Raw genomic sequence first — 22,391 nt, forward strand, 5'->3', positions numbered from 1 at the left:
CCCACATCGTAATTTAATTTAAGTAGTTTGGGATGAAACATACATTTATTTTTCCTATATATGTTGACTAACGCTGTCAAACAGCTCATTTCCCTTCAATCAGCCAATAAAATGATCTGTTTTTGCTGTGGAGGAGCAAAAACTGAGGGACTTGTTCCCTGCTTGACTTCCACCAAAGGGGTAATCTAAAAGTCCACAGAGGGACTTGTTTTCTGCTTGACTTCCAATGATGTTGGACTCTCCAAGTCGCCGGAAGGACCTGACTCCCCCTGGATCTCTGTTGATTCATCTTCCGACTTCAATGGGGCTGTTGCCGTCATCTTCTAAAGGGAAAATGACAGCGTCGTAGTCGGCTTGGATGTTGAGGTCCATCATGTCGACCCATGAAAGCTCTGCTGGAAAAGCTTCATGTTCACGAGCAACCTGTTGTTGCTTCATGTCAATATTAAACTCAAGATGCCTCCTAGATTTACTAAGGACCAGTATTATTTTGCTGCAAGCATCTGTCACTAAATTGTCAATGTCCAATGTTTTGATGCAAGAACAAATTATTTATTACTTTGTTAAAAAACGTTATGGTAAGTTCCACTAAAATGATTGTTTTTTGGCCAATTTAACAAAATAGTAAAAGATTATTAAGGCACATAATAAGGCATACTTTATTAGCATAAAGTAGCAGAGATGTGAACAGTGAAAGTATCACTGAAATATATTTAGACACTATTTATAATGTACTTACAAATATTAGTGACATTTATTTATTTTGTAATTTAGTAAGGCTTACTAAATTACACACACCTTGGAAATATTACCAAAACTTCAGAAAAGCGTTGTTTGTATACATTTGTAATTTTTAAATTGTACATTCAAAATATACATTTATACAAATGAATGCAAAGAGTACTTTTAAAAGGATTATCCAAAGTATCATTTTGGATATTATACTTGTTACGGCTGCAGTGGGTCTTTGCCCTTTTTCCTTGTATGGGTCTGTAGACGGGCCCACTGCAGGCTTATGTTTTGCCCTGATTGGTGCTCTGCTGCTTTAAAGCTGCCATGTGTGCAGCAGACAGGAGGCTTTTCTCTCTTCCTCCTCAGAACCTCATTTGGTTTGGTTTGTATCTTATGGTTCAGTTTTGTTAGGTTTGTTTTGCATTTGCTTATTTCTGGTTATTTATGGGTTTTGCATTAATCTGTTTTGGTTTCTCATTTCAGGCATTCCTTTTTCAGGTTTTATTTCTTTAGTATCATTTAATCAATTAAATGTTTATTTAATCAGAAAATCCTTGTGTGGTCTCCTTTAATGTTACCCCACCAAACAAGCCCGGTGGATGTAACATATCAAAAACTTTGGATATCATACTTAATATCCAAAATTATATTAAGTATTGTAATACTATGCTTAATAATATTACTATGTATAATAGTTCTTAATATATCAACCTCTCGGGTCACCTGATTCTGGACTGCTCTACATGCAGAACCAGAAGCAAACATATAGAAGCAGCATTCAGCTTCTATGCACTACAAATCTAGAACAAATTTCAGAAAAATTGTAAAATAGTTGAAACACTCAATTCCTTTAACACTAAAATGCCACCTGTTTAGAGCTACTTTTGAAACGCTAGAAATTAAAAAATAGTCAATCTAATGTGTAGTGATGGCACTTAATATGTCTCAATTGTTGACTGTTTTATGACTTTGTATTTTTGTGTTTTTATGAGGTAAAGCACTTTGAACCGCTTTGTTGCTGAAATGTGCTTTACAAATAAACTTGACTGATTGACATGTTTCAGTGACGTTTGGTGAAGAGACTCCTGAAAATAAGCAACAGCTTTCTGTGCATTTAAAGAGAAATAACTAAAATCAGAGGATCTGCTGCACTTGTTTAAAAAAATTGTCCAAGGAACAATTATCAGCAAAGTGCAGTTGGTAACGCTGTTGCCTTGTAATATGGTTCTGGGTTTCCAGCCTGGGGTCTTTCTGCATGGAGTTTGCATGTTCTCTTTGTGTATGTGTGGGTTCTCTCCGGGTACTCCGGCTTTCTCCCACAGTACAAAATTCTACAATTGGAATTGGGGACATAAATCTGTTTTCTTTGTCAAGGTCCCGTGTCTCCTGTGTGGTAAGAAAAATGCTGGATCACTGTTATGGTTTCAGTAAAGAAGTCTGAAAATGTTGCTTATTGGTTCCTCTTGGATTATCTGATCATTGCTCATTAAACTTGATGCATATCTGTTGTATTAAATATGACATGCAGGTATTACTTTTGCTTTTCATTTAAATTAAGTGTGCACTCCAACAACTCTAAAACACTCATGCAGACAAGTTGTGACTCATATCCTACAGTAACATGGTGATATTTGATAAATGCTAGATGCAAAAGGCAGCATTACGTTTAACTTGAATTTAGCAAAAAGTAATGAGTGATGCTTCCCTACACACACTACCAGGTTCAATGTATTGCCTCCTCTGGCCAACACTCTCTGCAAGCACATTTTGCATGTGGGGCATCCTTCTTCCATTCTCAGAGGAACCTGAGGAGCGCTCCAGGTAGCCTGGAGGAGAGGACGACTACTGTGAGGGTCAAGGCTCAGCATGTCAGCGATCATCCGAAAAATATCTGCATCCTATGCAGCTGAAGAGCCCACTTTAGAGCCAACACCAACACCAGAGATAAAGATCTTTGTCAGTACAAAAGCAAACGCCTGAAACACAAAGGTTCTTCTTGTTGATTTTTATGGGCGGTCAGCAAAAACTGTTAAGTAGAACACAAAGGTTATCCAGGAGAACTCACTTGAAAACTCCCCGATGTATACTTTACATACTTTTGGGCTCCACTTTTTTTTTTTCTTTAATCCAAGTAAATTTTATTTGGAGTCTTATTTTCTAGGTTCGGGTAAGAAATCAAAATTTCACAAGAGGGATTTGATTCACTTTGGTGTTGCTCTTCAAGTGAGAATGCAAAAATAGCTTCCAAACAACATTTATACACAAGACTGACTTTACCTTGAGATGAAAGCAAAAACAATCTGAGTTCCTTCACTTACAGCAGATACAAAAAGACATTAAATGTCTTCATGTCTGTGACCAAATCTTTCCTGATTCTTGTTTCAAAAATCTTTAGTCCAACCTGACCAAACAAAACAAAAGGTCAATTTACACATTTTCTCTTCAGTCTTATGAACTTAAGTGAAAACCAACCTGGTCTTTATGATTTTCTTGTTCTTCAAAATATTTCCTACAAATGATTCTGCAAAAAAAATGGCTTTGTTTTAATGGGGGGCAAAAAATGCTGCCGTTAAATCCATGTTTTAATTGAATAAACATTTATTCTTAAAAAGGTTAAATAGAGACCACAAAATTCATCGTTGAAGAGTTTTCCCTCCGACACAGAGACGACACGAGAGCAAACACGACACACACAAACCATAACTTTTTAAATAAGAATCTCAGTCCACAGAGAATTTACAAAGATTGCATATTTTAAACAAACAAACAAACAAAATCTCCTGGAAACAGTGCAAATATACCAACACCTGAAAACGACAAATAAAAGAAACCTTCCCTCCGTCCCACAGAACAGAAAACGTTTTGGTTGTCCTGTGGTGTCGCTGCGGGTCTGAGAGCAGCAGGAGTGTCATGAAGACGGATGCTTTCTGGATGGCTACATTTTGAACTGACGCGTAAATCTCTAAGCAATGAAAAGGAGTGAAAACATCACATATCACAACGTTAAAGTGAAGGCAGTGTCAGTGTTTGACTGAGCTCCATGTGAGCAACATTTAAAATGTGAAGTAAAGTCTGTTGATGGAAAAAAAATAAAAAAATCTTCACTTTTGTTCCTGACTGGTCAAATAATACAATAGGTAAAAAATAAAAATAAATTAAAAAGATCTGCTTGAGATAAGAAACAAAACTATTTATTATTCCAGACACTGAAAAATAGGAACAAATCATTGCTGGATGGTTTCACCTGACGACAATCTGACGTTTCGCACTGTTTAGAAAAGGAATCTCCCTTTACCTCACCCTCCTATACCCTGAAAGTCATAAAAAAATTACAATTTCTTGGTAGGTATTGCACCAACGATGCACCTGCTTGTATGAATACAAGTTTCTGCAGGAACATCTGCAGTGACACAGAACCGGTATTTACAGCATCACCAACACAGACAGGAGCAAAGCTGAAGAAATCGAACATCTGGGCGAAGAGAAGTGGCACCAGAGTGAAGAACCGGGACGCGAGGAACGGAACTCCTCAGAGCCGACGCTGAGTTAGCGACGCTCTTCTCAGGCACATTCACAACAAAAATCCCCCCCTCCGCTCCCCAAAAAAAAGACAGAAAACTCAACTGCAGTGCTCCGCGGTTGAGGGTAGAGGGCGCTGTGCTACATGTACTGGTGTGGGTACTGACAACATTCCCTCAGTTTTCTGAGAAGTCAGGAGCTTCAGCGCCCTCCACCCTCCTGGATGAGATTTTACACATGTGCTGCTTTGGTTCGATTAGTTTTAGTTTTCAAAAACGCGACAAATAATAAAACTCGCAAAGGTACGACCCGACGGGCCGCCGTGACCAGAGATGGAAAACGTCCATAACTATCCTCGGAAACCGAATCCCTGTGAAGAACGGAGACAAACGGGACGAAAGGGGAGGAGGCGTGGCGTCGGCAGGCTGAGGAACGCGCTGGTTTGGTGCGATTCCGAGAACGCGGACGAAGGTTTAAAAACGCATGCACACCTCCGAGCTGAGCGGCCACGCCCAACCGGCCAGCCTCTGAGACCTTAACGGGAGCTCGCGGCGAGCGCTCGACGCCGGGCGAGTTCAGAGCTGGTGAACGACACTGTCCACGTGGTTGGCGGAGACGGCGGCGTCCTGCTGCAGCCGCTGCCACTGGAAGGTCGTGCTCAGGGGACCCACTTCGTCCTCGTCGTTTTCCTGCTCCTTGGCAAACTCCAGGAACACCTGAGGAACAGTGTTGGGGTTTTTAAAAATTAGCTCAAGACCTGTAAAGAACCAGACACAAGACCAATGAGGTTTTTATGCCTTCCTTTGCAGAGGGAGAGATCCACAACCTCTAACCCGATCGGGATCAAAGATTGGAGAGCTCTGCTCAACTCTGCTTGGGAATTGGCTCTTATTATGATGACCTTCTTCAGTAGAACAATTCTGAGATAACAGAACAGATGAACCCCTTGAGGAGGAAATTACATTATAGATAAAGAAAGAACCTTAAAGAATAACTGGTGAGAGCCAGTTAGGTAACTGAACACATTTAGATAAAACACTCAAATAAAATGATAAAACAATGATTAGTTTTACCCAACAAACAGAAAGACCAGGAGGGGACACACTGTGAAGGAAGAAAATGATCACGCTGTGGGATCATTCCACCGTTATCTACTTCATGTGGACTGTCGTCTCTAGTTTGGCTCGACTCCTGAGAGCAGCACAGCGTATAGCAGCCAGCTTCAATTTAATTTTATCCAATTAAATTGAAGAAGAACGGTCAAAAATCAGAATGAGTCCAGCAGCTTGCTGAAGGCTACGGAAAACACGCGGCTAAGGTAGAACTTGCTAAGAGGTAAGAAAATTCAAACTTGTGATGAATTAATACACCTTGCTTCGTTTCTCCACCTACCTGCTCCAGAGTCGACTGAGAGAAGTTGTACTCCTCAAAGTTAAAGGTTTGTTTGGCTGAAAACAAATAAAACAAAGAAATGAGACTAAATAGTTTAGAAGTTATGTTCCACATGTTAAAGCATCTTTTTTTTTTTTTTTTTTTACAAACTCACCATTCTCTAACTTGGAGAAAGAGTGAGCCAGCGACTTGACGTCCTCCATGGGGATCTTATAAACCATCAGAGTGGTGAAGCTGCACAGAGCAACAACATACAGCATATTTATGGTTCTTGCTAAAAGAAAGCAAAAATTTGGATATTGTAAATAAAGTTGGATCAGATTTTCTCCGTCTTCATTCGTTAAAGAGCTAAGAGCTGAAACCTAAAGCACAACGAGGGAGAAAAGACGAAAGCAGCAAAGGGAGCCATTTATCTTTCTAGATTCAGCTGCTGATCCTTTGAGCGCACCTCTCCTGTCGGAGGGCGTGAGGAAAGATTCGGAGGATCTCCTTGTGCAGCAGCGCCACCTGCTGGAGTCCCGTCAGTTCCTCTCTCAGTTTCAACTCCAGACTGTAGCCTTGTCCGTATTTTGCCTTCAGATGCTGGATGGAGCCGATGCATCTGATGGGAGAGAGACGGTTAAGCTGCAGGAACTGGAAACCCCATAAAGATCAGATTTATTTAAAAGAGAAAAAAAGGAAGAAGAAAAAAAAAAAAAAGATTCCCAAGGAAGGAAGAACCTCAGCTGGCCAGAAACCATGATGGCGACCCGGTCGCACACAGCCTCTGCCTCCTCCATGTAGTGTGTGGTGAGGATGGCTCCTCGCTGATGGTTCCTGAACGCAACACGCATGGCCCTCCTGCAGGAAGACAAACTGTGAGTTTCACCGGGTTTCCAGAGTCGGCAGCTCTTCCACGTTACGCCGAGAGTCTCACCACATCCGCTGCTTAGACTTGGGATCCATTCCTGACGACGGCTCATCCAGCAGGACGATCTGAGGATTCCCGATCATACTCAGAGCAAAGCACAGCTGGAACCACATGTAAAGGCTCTCAGTTCAAGCAAACAGAAAACGCCAACCGTGCATTCTGGGTGTCTGACCATTTGAAGCCGCGCTCACCTTCCGTTTGAGTCCGGCAGAGAGATTCTTGGCCTGTTTGTTTAAATGTTCTCTCAGCTCCAAAGCGTTCGACACTCTGCAGCGGTTATAAAATAGCATCTAATATTAGAGATTAGTGTGTTTAAAACAACTTCCAAGCTTGAAAATAAAAATATTTAAAAAAAAGAAAAAAAAAAAAGAAAAGGTTTTTGTTTTTCTCTCAATTTTGAAAGATTTGAGTTTACACTGTAAAAACACAAAATATTACCAAGTATTTTTGGTCTATTATCTCATGTGAATATCTCAGCACTCTTCAAATAAGATAAAACTAACTTACAACTAATTTTTCAGCAAGATATAGGAGCTAATAAGTACTGGTTATGGATGACATAATCCCCCTGTAACCAACAAGACATTTTAACTTATAATATGGCAAAAATGTCTTCTTCCACTGGCAAATCTTTAAACTTACAACTAGAACACTAGTTAAGAAAGCATTGACTTAAAACAAACAAACACTGCTTCCTGAAAACTTACTTGTAAGCTAGTTTTGTCCCATTCCAAGTACATTAAGATATTTGCACTATAAACTAGAAGAAAAATATTTAGTAAGATTCTGTGTTTTTGCAGCGCAAAATGCAGCTGAGGACTCACCGCTTGATGATGCCCGGGACCTCCTGGCCCTTCAGGCCCTTGATGGCGGCGTAGAGCTCCAGGTGTTCCTGCAGGGTGATCCGGGGCCACAGAGGGTTCACCTGGGGACAGTAGCCGACGTGTTCCAGAGGGTTTTCCACTGGACGAAACTCGGTGCTGTAGTCTCCCATCAGGATCTGGACCCAAACAGAACACAGATTTACGTAAGGCTGGAAACTGCAATTTCATTACTTACTTGAAATCTTTCGCATGCATTTTGCTTTTAAACTCCAGATTTAACCTGTTTGTACAATGAGTTTTGATGCGTTTATAGTGGAGCTCCCTGCTGTTCTGAGTGGACATTTTCTTTTTATCTCACTGTTTTCATTGCTTTGACAAACAGAAACAGGTTTAAAATGTTAAAACAGAGGCTTGTCGAGTACCTGGCCAGCCGTGGGGTTGGTGTCGCCTGACAGCATGTGCATGACCGTGCTCTTTCCTGATCCGTTGGGGCCCAACAGGCCAAGAACTTCCCCTGAAGAAAACAGCAGGTTATTTCTTGTTCTTCTAAGTGTGGCAGAAAGCGCGGAGGCACAGAAGACGACAAAAAGACTGAGTGTACCTTTGCGAACGCAGAACGAGACGTTCTTTGTGGCTACTTTGGTCCTCTTGGTGAAAGAGAAGCCTTCCTTCCTGCCTTTGTACTGCTTTCTTAGGTTATTAACAACCACAACTGGTTTCTGGAAAAAGAACATTTGTGTTCATGCTGAACTTTTAACCGACCAGAGGGAGAAGATGAAAGACGAACACGCAGCAAACTCGAGCTGCAACGTCAGCAGGTGTTAAAACAGTTTGGTCTCCTAAAACAGCTTTTATTATGAAATTTTGTCACCTCCTCACAAGCCTGACAAGTGAGCGCCTCCTTCACTCTGGCCTTCTCCATCTGAACGTCCTCATCCTCGTTCTGCCCTTCCTCCGGGATCCGCTCCGGTTTGGCCTTCGGCTTGGACGAGATCCTGTCACAGTTCAGCATCTTCAGCATCACGGCTTACTGTTTTCATGGACCGTCAGAGCCCGGTATTAAATTATCGCGCAGGGATCGTCCTTGTAATGTGATCGTCACCTGCAGAGCTGATCGTTCTTCATCGCCCTTCCTCCGTATCGGATCTCCAACCACCGGAGCAGGAAAAGCAGAAGGATGCACTGCAGGTAAGGCTGAAAACAAAAGACGCAAACAGATGGCTTAAAGTAAATAAAATCTTCCCTACATGTTTGTAAATGCCAGAGATAAAAATAATAATAATAATAAAAAAACTAAAACTTACGGCTACGACAGAAATGAGCAGACTTTTCCACAAGAAGTTCTCCTCGTACAGAACAGGAAGGAATGTTGCCTGGGAAAAGGAAAACGGCAGCAGTGATTCGCCAATCTCTAATGCAAACCTAGAATTAGCAAAAATAAAACTACACTAAAGTCAATATATATATTTATATTTTTCTGGTTTAAAAAGATTTCTAAATCTAAATCCTCTTCTGTCGCATTCCGAGTTTAAAATAAACAAGGAAGAAGTTAGAATGAAAAACTGCACCGACATTATGCATTAACCTTGAAAGGTTATGAGTGTAATGTTTGATTATTATAGATCTCGATTCATTTGCCATTTTTGAAGTATTTGTATTTATCACAATCCCCTCGAACACAGTAATGTTAGCCCACATGCAAATTGGTAAAGTTGAATTTTGTGCATTTCAGCATAACTTTTACACAATCCCTAAAATACACAGAGCTGAAAAAGACTTGAAATAGGTCTTAGCCAAGCAGAAGCAGCAGTATTTTTTGTTTATATGCACATATATATAGAAGAAATGCAGTAACATTGAGATGAAGACTTCTGTGTGTTTATGGGACTATTTTAAAACATACTACCATGCAGATTTAAATGAATGCTTCAGGAAATATTGATCTAGATAACTTTTTGATCAGAGCACTCATCAGAGTTTGGTTTTTCCACTCCCACCTTGGTGATGCAGTTGAGGCAACCCATCAGAGGATACAGCGGGTTGAAAAAACACAAGATGTTGTGGAGAGTTCTGGTCAGTTCGAGGTTGTCGTTCACAAACGACAGCTGCACGATGGAGGCCGACACCACACACACCTGAAGCAGAAAAAAAAAAAAAAAATATATATATATATATATATATATATATATATTTACAGAAAACTACCAGCAAACACGTTAAACCGCAACTGAAAGAAGCTGTATTGGAGCCAGAGATTTCTTTTAGACTGATGTCTCACCATCATGCAGATGAAAGAGAAGAAGTCTCTGTTGCTCTGCACTCGCGTGAATCCAAAAGAAACGACATACGTGAAGACGATCATGGCCGGGCCGAAGCCGACAGTGCAGAGGACCTAAGAGGAGACGTGAAGGAACGGTGAACAATCCTCGCGCGTCAGAGAGGAAGTGTTTCTGTTGGAAAGAGCAGCACAGACCACGGCGGTGAGGTTGCCGTTTGTCGACAGGTTTCCGGAGTGGAAGCAGAAGAGGATGAGGTTCATGGAGGACAGGATGAGGTAGTAGAAGGGGATGTCCACCGCCGCCTGGCCGCACCAGTAGGCTGACGGCAGCAGGCCAGAGATCCGCAGCGTGGAGCGACATTTTATCTGGAAAGACGAAAAAAAAATAAAAAGAAGTTCAGTACAGATTCATTGGGTAATTTATTATATCAATGCTTTAAAGCTTCAGAAAGAGTGACAAGACAAAAACAACAACAAAAAACCCAAAAACATTTTACTAATGCAAATTACACAACATTAAAAGGTAGGCCTACGTATATATTTATATTTTAAAAAAAATCCAATGGCTCCATGTTGGTCCCAAAAATATGTTATAACCTTAGAATTTTTAAATAGATTAGTATTGTGTACATTAACAAAAATGTTACAATACTAACACTCCACACTTTGTATGGGCATATAAAAAGGTACATGGTTTGTATAACATTTATTACAAAAGCAACCTAAATCTTTGGGATGTTTTTGTAATAAATGTTTTGCAAAAAATCTTTGGGACCTTTGGGACAGATTTTACCCCTCTCTTAAATCTGATCCAGTTATAACGTCTGTTTTTCCTAAAGCCATCCGTCGGCCCATCTTACGACAAATAAAGTAGCGTAGTGTGTTACTTTGTGGTTGTTTCATCCTTTAAATCATGATAACTGCAGGATGCGAGAGGTTACCTCCCGGTCTCGGGTGTGATCCATCGCGAAATATGCCGGCATTCCGACAGCCAGCATTCCCAGCATGATGGCCTCTATGTAGACCAGGGCGTAAGACGTTGCATCCGGGATTTGCTGTGGAATCAAGCAGTGCAAACAGTCATCTACTTAAACCACAGATTGGTAAATGCCGTCTCGACTCTGTGGGAGGCTCACGTAGTCAAAGGGTTTGGTCCAGGTTCGGATCCGCCCCGTTCCGTTCAGACCTCTGAGGAGCGCGTTGCTCAGAATATTGACGGCCATGGGCAAGGAGTGAATTGTGGTGCTGTTGAAAGCGATGGTGTACCTAAAACCCTGACAGAAACGGCAAACGGCGTTGTTAGAGCTCTCAGAAAGAACAAGGCTGGAATAAGTGGCCCTTCAAATAATCAGTCAGCGGACCTCTTTGGACCTGGTGACGTTTATGGCAGCGCTATGCGGAGCCGCATCCATGTAGTCGTTCTGTTTCATCAGTTCCACTTTGATATCCTGTGACTCCAGGTTGCGGATCAAGTCGGAAATATCGGAATCTGTTGGTGAAAGGAAAAAAATTAAAAATCCTTATCCGGCAGTCGGAATATTTCATTTAATTTCATCCTGCAGTTTTACTCACTGGTTGAGTTTTTAACGAGGAGGCTCGTGGCGTATCTGTGAGGCGCTTCGTTCTTTTTCAAAAGGTAAGTGGGGAGGAACTGTCGCTCCTGTGAGTGGATCTGGATGTTTCCTGTCACCAGCGACACGATGAGAACCGAAGAAAGGAAGAGCAGGAACAGCACCAGACTGAAGCGCAAGAGAAGACAACAGTCAGTCTGTCCGTATTTAAAAAGGAGAAAAGCTGCATGTTGTTGACAAGCTATGCTGACACTGGCAAAAGTTCACTTTTAGTCATCCAGCAAAGGTTTTTATTAAAAATTCAAGTTCTGACCTCAGTCCAACACCTACAATTAACATCTATCAGATCTTTTTACATTGAGTTTACTCCTTTTTCCTCCAACCAACTGAGATAGTGACCCTCCGTCTTTTACTGAGGTAAGATGATCCATGCTGAGCCATTTTTTTTAACGTTTCAGTAGGATTCTGAATTGTTTCTCCTCCTTCATAGCAGGATTTCTGCAGGTTTCACCAACTTTAAGATTTATTAAGACCGTTATGAATGGAATTTATCATCTATATTTCCAAAGAAATGTATGAACTTTGTCCAACCAGTTAGTGAAAAATTTGCATTTACCCACAATAGGTGCAAAAAAACTATCTAGCAAGCAAAGGTATATTAGCATTGAGTCAGAACCCTAAAGCTTTTGCCTGACAGAAATTCCAATAAAAACAAAAAAATACACAGAACATACAAGATTAAATAGTCCTGCCAACACAAAGTTTAAGAATTACTATTAAAGTATTTATTTAAACTGAATTTAAGACATTTTAAGGTCTTCTTTTTAGATGCATGAATGTAAGACTTCTTAAGGATGTTTTTTAAGGACACTGTGTTGGTGAGGGACTCACGTGTAAACGAAGGCTTTCCACTCCCTGCGCATGTTGAGCATGTGCAGCCAGGCCACGGCGCTGAACTGCTGCCGCCACAGAGCGTGACCGGTCACCGAATCGGACTTGCTGTCTGAGAAGGTGAGCAGCTGCTGGTCTGTGTCGTCCAGAGACCCGATGTCGCCTTCGTCCTCCGCCTGCTCTCGGTTAAACACGCTGTAGTCTGAGGGAGTTAAAAATCACAAAACAAATCAGGTTTTACCCAAATCCGATTTTGAGGATCGAAATTTCTTATAAAACACACTCACCAGCTTGATCCACCTCAGCTTCCGACTCCAAACGCAGAAAAACATCTTCCAGCGTAGTCATGGAAACACCGTAGTTAATTATCCCCAACTGTGGCTGACAGTCGAGCTCCGAGAACAAGCCTGAGAAGATCGGATCGGGGTTGTTCGCTAAAGAGCCGAGTGGAGGTAGAAACAGAAACCAAAAAATCCAATCCCACCTGAAAACGTGTTCATGCTCTCAAAGGGCAGAGTGAAAGTCAGCTCTGTATCGTGCTGCCGGGACAACTTCGCTTTGGGAACGTGCTGCTTCATCAGTGATGTAACCTTTTCCATGTCACATCCCTCACTGATCGACATTCTGCAGAGGAAGGAAACAACGCATACGGGTTATAACAAGGCGAATGCACAGGGAGAACCTGCAGCTGAATTCAAACCCAGGACTTTCTTGCTGTAAGGTCACAGGCTACAGCTACACCACCGTGTATTTTGCCAGTCTCTTTTTTTTTTCTTTTTTTTTTTAAAAAGGGGCAGAGTGCGGTCCGACTTACCGGAGATGATATCCGACGCCACACTTGATCTTAAGATACAGAGACGAGCCGACGCACTTCAGCTGCCCCTGAGAGATCACAGCTTTACGATCTAGAATAAAACATGACAGTAGGAACTTAAAATAACATGTTTTAAGGAGTTCCATGAACTTATAGTGTATTAAACAAAGTTCTAGAGAAAACACTACATTTCTTTGAGACGTTTTCAACCATCAGCTGAAATTTGATGCCAATATAGTCAAGACCTCTTTCAATTAGAAGAGAAATGAAAAATTCAGTTTTTTTATTGATCTTTTAGGAAGGCAAGTCTAGAATTTTTTAAATATTCACATTTTGTGTACAGGTCCTTGTAACACTGATGCAGAACTTTGAAATTATGGCTAAAGTTTCCAATGGAAACCACACTGTTTAACTTTAAAACAAGCTAGCAGTGACAGTGGTTTTAGTGGTTACAGATGTTGATAAAAACATTGCCACGAAAAAATGACTTAAAATTAAACAAAAACACGTACAGATTGACTAAACTATGATAAAATTTTTTTGAGTCTATATTGCAGTTAATGACAGCTCAATTACTGATAATTACTTCGATGATCGATAAGTCGTGATTAATTCTTTCAGCCCTGTATTGCTTCACAACCTTTAATCTAACAGATTGTAGATTTAAGAAAAGACTACAGCACAGCGCCAAGCAGCTTTGTGTGATTTATTTGTAGTGCCGCTGCTAAATGCATCACTTCCTGAATCCTGTTGGTTGTTCTGACAGGGGCTCTTACTACAGAGTTGAGAAAGGAGAGTCCTTACCAGCGAGGATGTCCGCCTCGTCCATGTAGTGTGTGCTGAGCACAATGACCCTGCCGGCCCGCCGGCTCTTCAGCAGAGACCAGACCTGGTGTCTGGAGCAGGGGTCCATGCCCGCCGTGGGCTCATCCAGGAGAAGAATCTGAAAGAAGAAAGCAAGTGGAAACTATTTGAATAGAGCATGAAAGTGAATGATCAACGCTGAGAGTTTTGGAAGAGACATTAAGAGTTCTCTGATGTGACAGAAGTGCTGGTTAATTTTTTCTATTTTATTATTTAAGTGAGCATGAGATATTTTTTTAATAAAATCAGAAGGCTATTTTCTTACTGCAAATTTCATTTGAGTGTTTTAAAGGATGGTTGGAGATTTTTCAAGTAAACAGCTAACAGCTTTTTGAGGTCATCGTAAAGAGGTAGCCTTATGTCCATTTGGGTCTAACATCGTAAATTAAGCTCAAATCATCCTGATACCTTAGGGTCGCCGAGGATGGCAATGCCCACAGAGAGTTTTCTCTTCTGGCCTCCACTCAGATTCTTTGCCTGAGCCGTCATGATTTTCTCCAGGTCCAGATCCTTCAGCACTCTGGTGACCTGTCACAGAAACATAATCAGGGAAAAGGATCCAAATTTAGATTTTCTATTGTTTAAAAAGTTTTTATAACAGTTTAATGGTTGCAACATAGGCTTTAAGAATCAAGAGTTCAATAAAATACATTGTTTTTGATCTGAATTAATCAGGAAACAGACACTTGAGTATTTTTTCTTGAATAAAAATATAAACTAAAATAAAAGGGCTATCCAAAATGTCCAAAATAAAATGTAGGACTGACACTTTCAGCCACATGGTAGAAAGCAACATTTTGATCATCCCGGTACCTCAGCATCAACATCTGCAGGTGGGATCCCTTTGATGGCAGCGAATATCCTGAGGTGCTCCTCCACAGTCAGCACATCAAAGATGATGTTGAACTGAGGGCAGATTCCCACCAGCTGCTTCATCTCCGAGCCCTCTGCGATCTCCGCCACGGGAGAGCCGTAGATGGTGGCCGAGCCGTTGGTGGGCGGGCAGATGCCGCACAGGATGTTCATCAGAGTGGATTTTCCGGCGCCGCTGTGCCCCAGCAGAGCTGTGATCTGACCCTCATAGATGTCAAACGTGAAACCTGAGGGCCAGGAGGGAGTAAAAGGAGCAGAGCGTCGGTAAAACCGGTAACCGATCAAACTGTTCTGATGTAAAATCTCCATGCTCACCTCTCAGAGCGTCCACTGTGCTGTCCTTGTCTTTGTACACTTTACAGATGTTGGTGATGCTGAGGAAAAAAAAAAAAGAAGCAGAATCAGAAGAAAGCTTTTTAATGAGCGCTTTCCCTGCATCAGTGAAAAGGGTTTTATGCAACCTTCATGTCGTCACATTTTGTTGCCCTCTTTGTAGCACATGCATGTGCTATTTTTTTAATGAGATCTTTTTGGAAGGTTATTCAAATTGTTTCAAAAACAGCTGGAATTTTGATTTTAAACTGGAATTTTTTTATTTTTATTTTAGAAAACATCTGTTGAATTTACAGAGTTTAAAAGCCTTTTATGACCAGATGATTTCTTGGTCGGGGTTCAATGAATTTACCAAACATTCCTCTGAACGTTTTCTTAAAGTGCATTAAAATGTATTTAAAAATGAACTAAAAATGATAAAAACCAGCAGCAAGCACTTCTATATGATTGCTGCCAATGTATTTCGTTCTTCGTGCCTGATGGAATGAAAAATGTCCAGTTTTTAAAAGCTGCTGCTAACAAACTAGATTCTGCAGAAGCAGCCAGAATGTACTCCATTAAATATCACAGATGGCAAAAAAAAATTGCCAAAAATTAAGAATGTGAAACAGCAAGCAGGAACCATTTAAATGTCTAATATCCAGAATTTTCTAATCTGCTTCCACGTTTTTGTTTTAGCTCAATTTGCTAACAAGGTGACCTGTTTGAGATAATTCACCTTATTTCTGATGTTTTTTCCCTCTACTTAGAAACTACGCAAGAGAACAAGAAAGAAAAAAAAAACACATTGTGGTATTGGGATTTTACCGAATTGCTTCTTTCCCTCTGAACTCGGGGGAAACGGGCTCGACACATTCATCTCCACCAGGAGCGCCGTTCGCCTCAGCATCGTACACTGAGCTCACTTCAACGTAGCGCTTTCTGTGTTTGGACCAATAAGACGGCTTCAGGAAGTACAGCATGGATCGCTTGATTCCAAAGTCACCTGCGTATTAAACAAGGAACTATTATTTGACTATTCACTCATAATCTCACAATGGAAGAGACAAGCTGCACCACTATCATCCATGCTGTACAGCTAAATAAATAACAACGGTCCCAATATTGATCCTTGTAGATCTCTCACAGTTAATACATGATAAAAAAAAAACAATCAGACTATTTCTCTAAATACATCAAAGAACAATTGAACAGAAGAGACTTTATCCTTTGCAGCAGACTGTTTGGTGTGGTTTAAAGGTTTTGTGAGCAACATTGAGGAATTTATAGCATCTAAAGCCTATGTATATATCTATAAATAGCGGGAAAAAAAAAAGAATAAACAACAATTATGTTTTTATTTTTTGCTTTACTCACCAGGCAGCACCTGGTCTAAGTAGAGAGTCAGCAGAAGGTAAAGAATGCAGTCCAGAGCCAGCATGACCAGAGGAACATAGAGCGGATGAGGCCCATTGGTCAAGGAGGAAAACACAGCACCATCTCCCTGTGCTTCCAGGTAAACTACCTAAAGGATGAAAAACTCATTTAAAGTTCAGCCTAACTAAATGCAATATGTTTTTCACGGAAACAGTGAATTACAATGATTGAAATCGCCAAGAGATGGCAGAACTAATTCATCTTTTTATTCATGTGGGGGAAACAGTGTGTCCTTAAGTGGGATTGTGATGAGGGGTGTGTAGCTAACCTGTGCAATCCCAATTGAGAATGCACTGGGAGAGAGCAGGCACAGAAGCCAAACCAGCGGCTGTGGGAAGTCTCTCATCAGCACGGTGAACAGCGACATGCAGCCAAACACCACCGTCAGCATGGAGCCCACGGTGCTGGCAAACTTGGGCTTTTTAAACAGTGGAGTCAACATGAAGGAGAAGAAGATCTGAGAAGGAGAAACAATAATAATAATGGTCTAAATCTTACCTTGGATTATAGTGTAATACACGGGTGTCTAACCCGATTGCAACAGGCTATGTTGGATGAAGGACGCAGAAAGTTGCAGAACAGCGACCGATAAATTAGCACAAATTCCAATTTTGATCAATTCCCCCCCACTCCACTTCTTTTCCTTAAAAAGAAATTACAAATGGCAGAAAATAAAAATTAATTTGTATTTTTTGGTGGGTCTTGAAAGGTCTGAAAACCCAAGGACTGTTTTGGTGAAACCCCCCCCGCCCCTCCAAAAAACCCTGATTGTCCAAAAGTTGAATCTTAAAAAACTGAAAATTCAACAAAATCGATTCATTTCCCCGTCCTATGATAAACACTGCAGGTTCAAGTTTATTACTGTTAAACTGCTGACAGGGAAAAAAATCCCACTCTATGCAGATGACTCACAGATGATATTCCATAGAGGAAGATGAGTGAAAAGACGACAAAAAAGTCACTGTTGGGGAACAGTGCAGTGTACGTGGCGATGATGGCCATCAGAATGGACATGGCGGTCACCAGAGCAGCATACAGAAGGCCCCATGACAACCTGTTGGAGAGAACGAGAACTCATAACACTCAATGTATATGAGAACGGATTATTCTGCGTCAGAAACATACAAACAGATGCCTCACCAGAAGGCCGTGTCGTACAGCCCCATCATGGTCATGGTGTCTTTCAGCCGATGCTCCTTCTCAGCTGCAACGTTGACGATGAGGAAGGTGACGAAGGGTGTGAAGGCCAACACCAGGTAGATGGAGATGAGGGCATGAGGAAACTTGTGCACCTCCACGGAGCCCGGCTGGCCCATCATCACCACCTTTATATCCAGCTCCTTCCGCACTGACCGTCTGGTCTGTACCTACACAAATCAATGACCACAAGCAGTGTGATGAGTAAAAAGAAAAAAAAAGGGTATGTTTGAAAATGAAACCTAGCCTTTCGTGATTTTTAATTTTTTTAAACCAAGAGAAAAAGATGCTTCACTCGACCTCTGGAGGACAACGACRTCCACTACGTCTCACCTCAATGATAGCTGCATCAATCACAGACTGGAGGCGGGTGAAACCAGAGTACCAATAATTTGCAGCTTTGCATTTCAACATGCTGCTGTAACAGCTGGCTAGAGGGAGAACGACAAAAGAACAAACTTCAGACAAAAAAAAAATCATCTAAATTACTTATGGATGACACTAAAAAAAAAAAAAAAAAGCTTTTCACAACGCCGTAACAGCACACATTTTCCTTTCTTGTTGTGGTCCCAACTAAAGAGAGTTATAGGTTGGGTGACCACCCTCAGATGAGATCAAGTAGTGGCTCGTTAGTTATTTACCAATAGACTCCGTGTAATCACTCGGCAGGGGCAGCTTGTTGTGCGGAAAGCGCAGTCTGTAAGACGTGGCGGAGCTGTCCAAGAACACCACGCCGATGAAGCTGGACGATTCGTTCAAGCTGGCGTTCTCCAGTTCCTTCTCACTGGAAAACATCTCCAGGGGGTCCTGCAAGCCTACAAAGACAAACAGTAAGAACCATAACGGTTTGATGATGCCGCTTTATCGTCTGGCCTCCTCCAAATTGCGGACGAAACACATGGAAGACAACGACTTACCTATGACATTGGCCACTTCGTCCATGATGCGACTGGTGATGTTGGTGTTGGGTGTGAAGGCCAAGCTTTTCAGGATCTGGAAGAAATCGTCATTCGGCAGCTCGGCCGTGTTGATGGCGCCATAATAAACATGAGGGTTCAGGGTGCTGATGAGAATAAGGAGACCCAGGAGCAGCAGAGGGAGGATCAGCTCCTGAACACACACACACACACACACACACGGAACCTCCTGTTAATCTATTTAACAAATGAAGCATAAAATTCAACATTTTTCCAAATCATCTCATGTACTTTCCTTAAAGACTCTTCTGATGAGGAAAATCTCTTAAATTTAAAGGTTTGTAACACCTACACCCTAAATACATCAAGTATTACAAAAAAAAAAAAAAAAAAAATCATGCTACATCTGGTTGTGTTTGCAGCGTCCCCTATCAGACAGCAGGAAGTTGTATGTGCAGAGAACCTGAGAGAGGACTGATCATGTACGAGGAGAGAGAGCTCCTTCAAATGGTGTGAAGGGAGCAGGATTTCTTTCTCCTCATCGTTTCAAGCCAACTTGCCACAGCTGGGACTTTAGTTAGGCCGTAGGGTTACCACACGTTCCAGACAGCCCATATCCAACTACACTTTGAAGTACAGCAAGAGCTCCCACATGCTTGGCATCTTTTCAGCACTTAACTGCTGGTTGGGAGCAGGACCGTGGAGGCAAACTGCACCAGTAGAAAGATGACAAGCATGCTGCAATTTCGCAAGCCGCCATGTGTATACTATGTAGTGGAAAACATGCACTACATAGTGCATGTTTTCCATGCACTATGGAAAACAGCAGGAACCACGCGTTTCTGAGACATCATCTTAGAAGCACGTGTGCTGCTTCTGAATTTGCAACGTTCTGCTGCGAGAGTGCAGAATTATGCATAAAGAAGGACAAACAGTCGGTTTCGTGTCACATTACAATCAACCGGTGAGCTACAAGTCTGAAATTTGTTTTGCGCAGACGAGAGCATGCAATGGGAGAAAATTATTATTATTAGATCACTGATGCTGTGGTTGAGTCAGAGTTGCATCTGTTCTGTGGCAGTGACACACATGTTTGGTATACGTGGGGTACATGAGGTACGGAGATCATGCAGCAGGATCTCCAAATGTCCAAATAATTTGCTTTCGGCGATTCAGATATTGCATTAACTCTACTTGCTCGAGTGTTTTACAGGCACTTTATTTTCTTTCAATTGGACTGACAGTTCGGTGGGAAAGACGAATTATGGGTATGTAAAAGATGATTCAGCTCACTAGAGATTAGCGGACTACACAAAACAATATTCTTTCACACAACTAGACTGATTTTAAATCATTGGACAAGTTCCAGATGACAGCAGCAATAATGATTGCCATTCCTGGTAAGAAGTTAAGAGTTTATCTGAGGCAGAGCGTGCAAGTTCAAAGCAGCTATGCTGAGCCATTAAAAATGCATCAATGCAACTTAAAGCCAAATTAAAAATGCATGGCCTAACAAAGAGGAAATGGAAGCAACAAGCAAGTTTTCATTCTCCTTAACGCAGAGTTGGTATTTTGATGCTGGAAGAAAGCAATGTAAAATTTCGCTTCTTCCGTTAGCTGTAGAGTGTTGAGAAAACTCGATGCAAAAAGCAAAGAGAAAAGAAAAAAGCCTGAAGTCACCAGAACAGAACGTGAATACCTGGAGGCTCTGCTGCTTGGTCCTCCATTTGATGAGCAGGTTCTTGTAGAGAAGACTTTGTGTTTGTGGCCAAACTCCTGCGTCTCTTCTAAAAACCGGCTGCATGCTGCCAGCATTCCTCATGTGGATGACGTGCGGACGGGATGTGTCGCTAAGGCTGGCCTCAGCTGCCGCAACGACAAAAGCGAAATAGATTATTAAAACATCCGCACCGAAACGCTACCATCGGTAGCTTCTCTGGACTTGTGAGGAGGAAGCAGTAAATGGAGATGCAGAAGAGGGGAGGTCTCGCTTGGGTTTTTGTTTTTCTCCAAGGCAGGAAGTACAGAGAAAGAAATCACGGTTTAAAGGAACAAGCTTAAGTAACCTTGTTTCTCAGAGTAACAATTCCAAATAAAGGGAAATAAACTGACACTGTAACACAGGCTGCAAAAATGCAATTTAGAAACTCATCCAGTTTTCCAGTTATTTGTCTCAATCTATGACAAAATAAAAACACAGTCCGAGCAGCAATTTGTTCAATGATCCCAGCTGCATTTCAGTTGTTGACAGTTCTTCGATTTTTTTTAATCAAACAGATGCCAGGTTTTTTTTTATTACCGTTACTGAAGCTGCACTTTCAGACCTCAAAATAAAATCATCACTGAAAGCCGCTGAAGTGTGGTCAGAGGAAGCCACCTCAGCAGCTCAACAAGCAGCTTTCAGTGCATTAATACTTGGCATCACCGCCACAACCCAAAGAGCAAATGAGATTCAAATAAACTTCCTGAACTTTACGAGGTCAATAGTGTGTGTTCTGACCCTAAATATTTGAGGAAACTGGACTAGATGAAGACAGAAGAAGAGACAGGAAAAAGATCTCGCGAAACCCGGACACATGATCTGAAGACTTTTCAGCTGAAATGCTCAGTGGTTAGAGATGAACTAATATTGGTTAATATGTATCTATTAAAATGATATATTTTACCTGCAGATGATATTGTCATATGCAAAAGGGTGATAAAGTCAGTCTTGTTTGTGGCTCCTGGGAACCATCTGAAAATATAAAAGGTTTTCTCACTTAATGCTGATTAACAGATGGTTCAACTACAGACCACTTACTTCTGCTGAATTTCCAGTTATGTCAGATCTTTTTTTAAGGTTAATCTTTAAATCTAGTTAACCCAAATTGAGTATCTCAGCAAATTAGAATGCTACTAAACTTTAATTAATTCAACTCAAAAAGTCAAACACATATTCCGTTCACAAACAGCAATATATCTAAAGAGTACATTTAGATATTTTCTCTATAGTTAAAATCCACTCAAAAGAGCCAGGGCCGGGTTTCGTATCCAGCTTTTTACAGTCATCCTCATCCAGGACTGATTTTACTACAGCGTTTTAATTCGTGGCACTTGCCAAATATTAATAATTTTGGTGACTAACTGGCATAGAGTCTAAATTTAACTTTTAGATAGTGAGAAAAAATGTCACTTTACTAGGTGAATGAAAATACATGGTTTCAACTGTAACTAACGTATTCCAAATTTAGGCTTTTAGTCAAACGTTGGATTGCACTTAATTCGTGTTTGAATATCAAACACTTTCAATGACTTCATAAAGAAATCAAGCACCTTCCAAACCTTGAAAACACCTAATTGAAATTCAAGCATTTTTAAGCACCGTACGAACCTTGTACCTCTGAACAAACCAAACACGCTTCCCTCATTCCGTGTTCATAAACAGAGCTAGCGGTTGTTAGCTTCCTGGTAGCCTGCTTTCCTGTCACTGAGCCTGACAGACATTTTAATGAGATAAATTAGAATTTGTTTTATTTTAATATTTGCTACAAATTAGTCCAAATGCAACAACCTGAACAGAATGCCTTGTAAATTAGCAGTCACATGTTAAAGGTTGATCTCTGGAAGCTGAGTAGCAACAAGAGCGAAGCTAGCGAGCTTCACTGCTTGTCATTTATCTAAGAAAAAACAAACATTTCGTTTGAAAAAGACCATGATGTTATATACTCACGTATGAAATACATTAAGGCATATCCTTTTTCAGCTTTTGACAGAACCACCTTACATTAAAATTTTCATTTTATGCCAAGAAAACGCCCCAAAATGCGCCTGTACCGACCGTTTCTAGTTGCTGCTGCCAACTACAACTCCCAAGAAACATT

The 22,391-nt window shown here is 41.1% G+C and overlaps 1 protein-coding gene across 3 annotated transcripts; it reads right to left on the reverse strand.

The window, feature by feature from the left end:
• Positions 1–3,306: 3,306 nt before the first annotated feature.
• Positions 3,307–22,382, reverse strand: abca5 (ATP-binding cassette, sub-family A (ABC1), member 5). 3 transcript variants are annotated; one of them, XM_008437647.2, is made up of 40 exons: positions 22,241–22,382; positions 21,902–22,003; positions 21,198–21,265; positions 20,231–20,397; positions 18,532–18,724; positions 18,256–18,429; positions 17,948–18,045; positions 17,558–17,784; positions 17,330–17,471; positions 16,686–16,874; positions 16,358–16,505; positions 15,809–15,986; positions 14,984–15,042; positions 14,609–14,895; positions 14,204–14,323; positions 13,736–13,874; positions 12,932–13,022; positions 12,602–12,741; positions 12,405–12,524; positions 12,118–12,319; positions 11,228–11,394; positions 11,017–11,144; positions 10,792–10,929; positions 10,597–10,710; positions 9,851–10,021; positions 9,656–9,769; positions 9,375–9,512; positions 8,682–8,750; positions 8,480–8,571; positions 8,249–8,372; positions 7,979–8,096; positions 7,800–7,891; positions 7,378–7,553; positions 6,745–6,820; positions 6,560–6,654; positions 6,364–6,483; positions 6,092–6,244; positions 5,798–5,877; positions 5,644–5,699; positions 3,307–4,967 (listed from the first exon to the last, which is right to left on the reverse strand). In XM_008437647.2, exons 3-40 carry the CDS (start codon positions 21,214–21,216, stop codon positions 4,827–4,829), a joined length of 5,055 nt encoding a protein of 1,684 aa, XP_008435869.1. In that variant the 5' UTR covers positions 21,217–21,265; positions 21,902–22,003; positions 22,241–22,382; the 3' UTR covers positions 3,307–4,826. The 3 variants fall into 3 exon arrangements, with proteins under 3 accessions (XP_008435869.1, XP_008435868.1, XP_008435871.1); XM_008437646.2 differs by lacking the exon at positions 21,902–22,003; XM_008437649.2 differs by lacking the exons at positions 21,198–21,265; positions 21,902–22,003.
• Between the last annotated feature and the right edge of the window lie 9 nt (positions 22,383–22,391).

Source organism: Poecilia reticulata, linkage group LG19 (genome assembly GCF_000633615.1).
Source record: "Poecilia reticulata strain Guanapo linkage group LG19, Guppy_female_1.0+MT, whole genome shotgun sequence".
Taxonomy (NCBI): Eukaryota; Metazoa; Chordata; class Actinopteri; order Cyprinodontiformes; family Poeciliidae; genus Poecilia; species Poecilia reticulata.

Excerpts from the sequence above, each read along its gene's own strand:
- abca5 (XM_008437646.2), bottom strand. Across the intron at positions 10,711-10,791 it reads GGACCAAACCCTTTGACTAC|CAAATCCCGGATGCAACGTC; the intron begins GTGAGCCTCCCA and ends TTGATTCCACAG. Across the intron at positions 9,770-9,850 it reads ACGGCAACCTCACCGCCGTG|GTCCTCTGCACTGTCGGCTT; the intron begins GTCTGTGCTGCT and ends GTCTCCTCTTAG.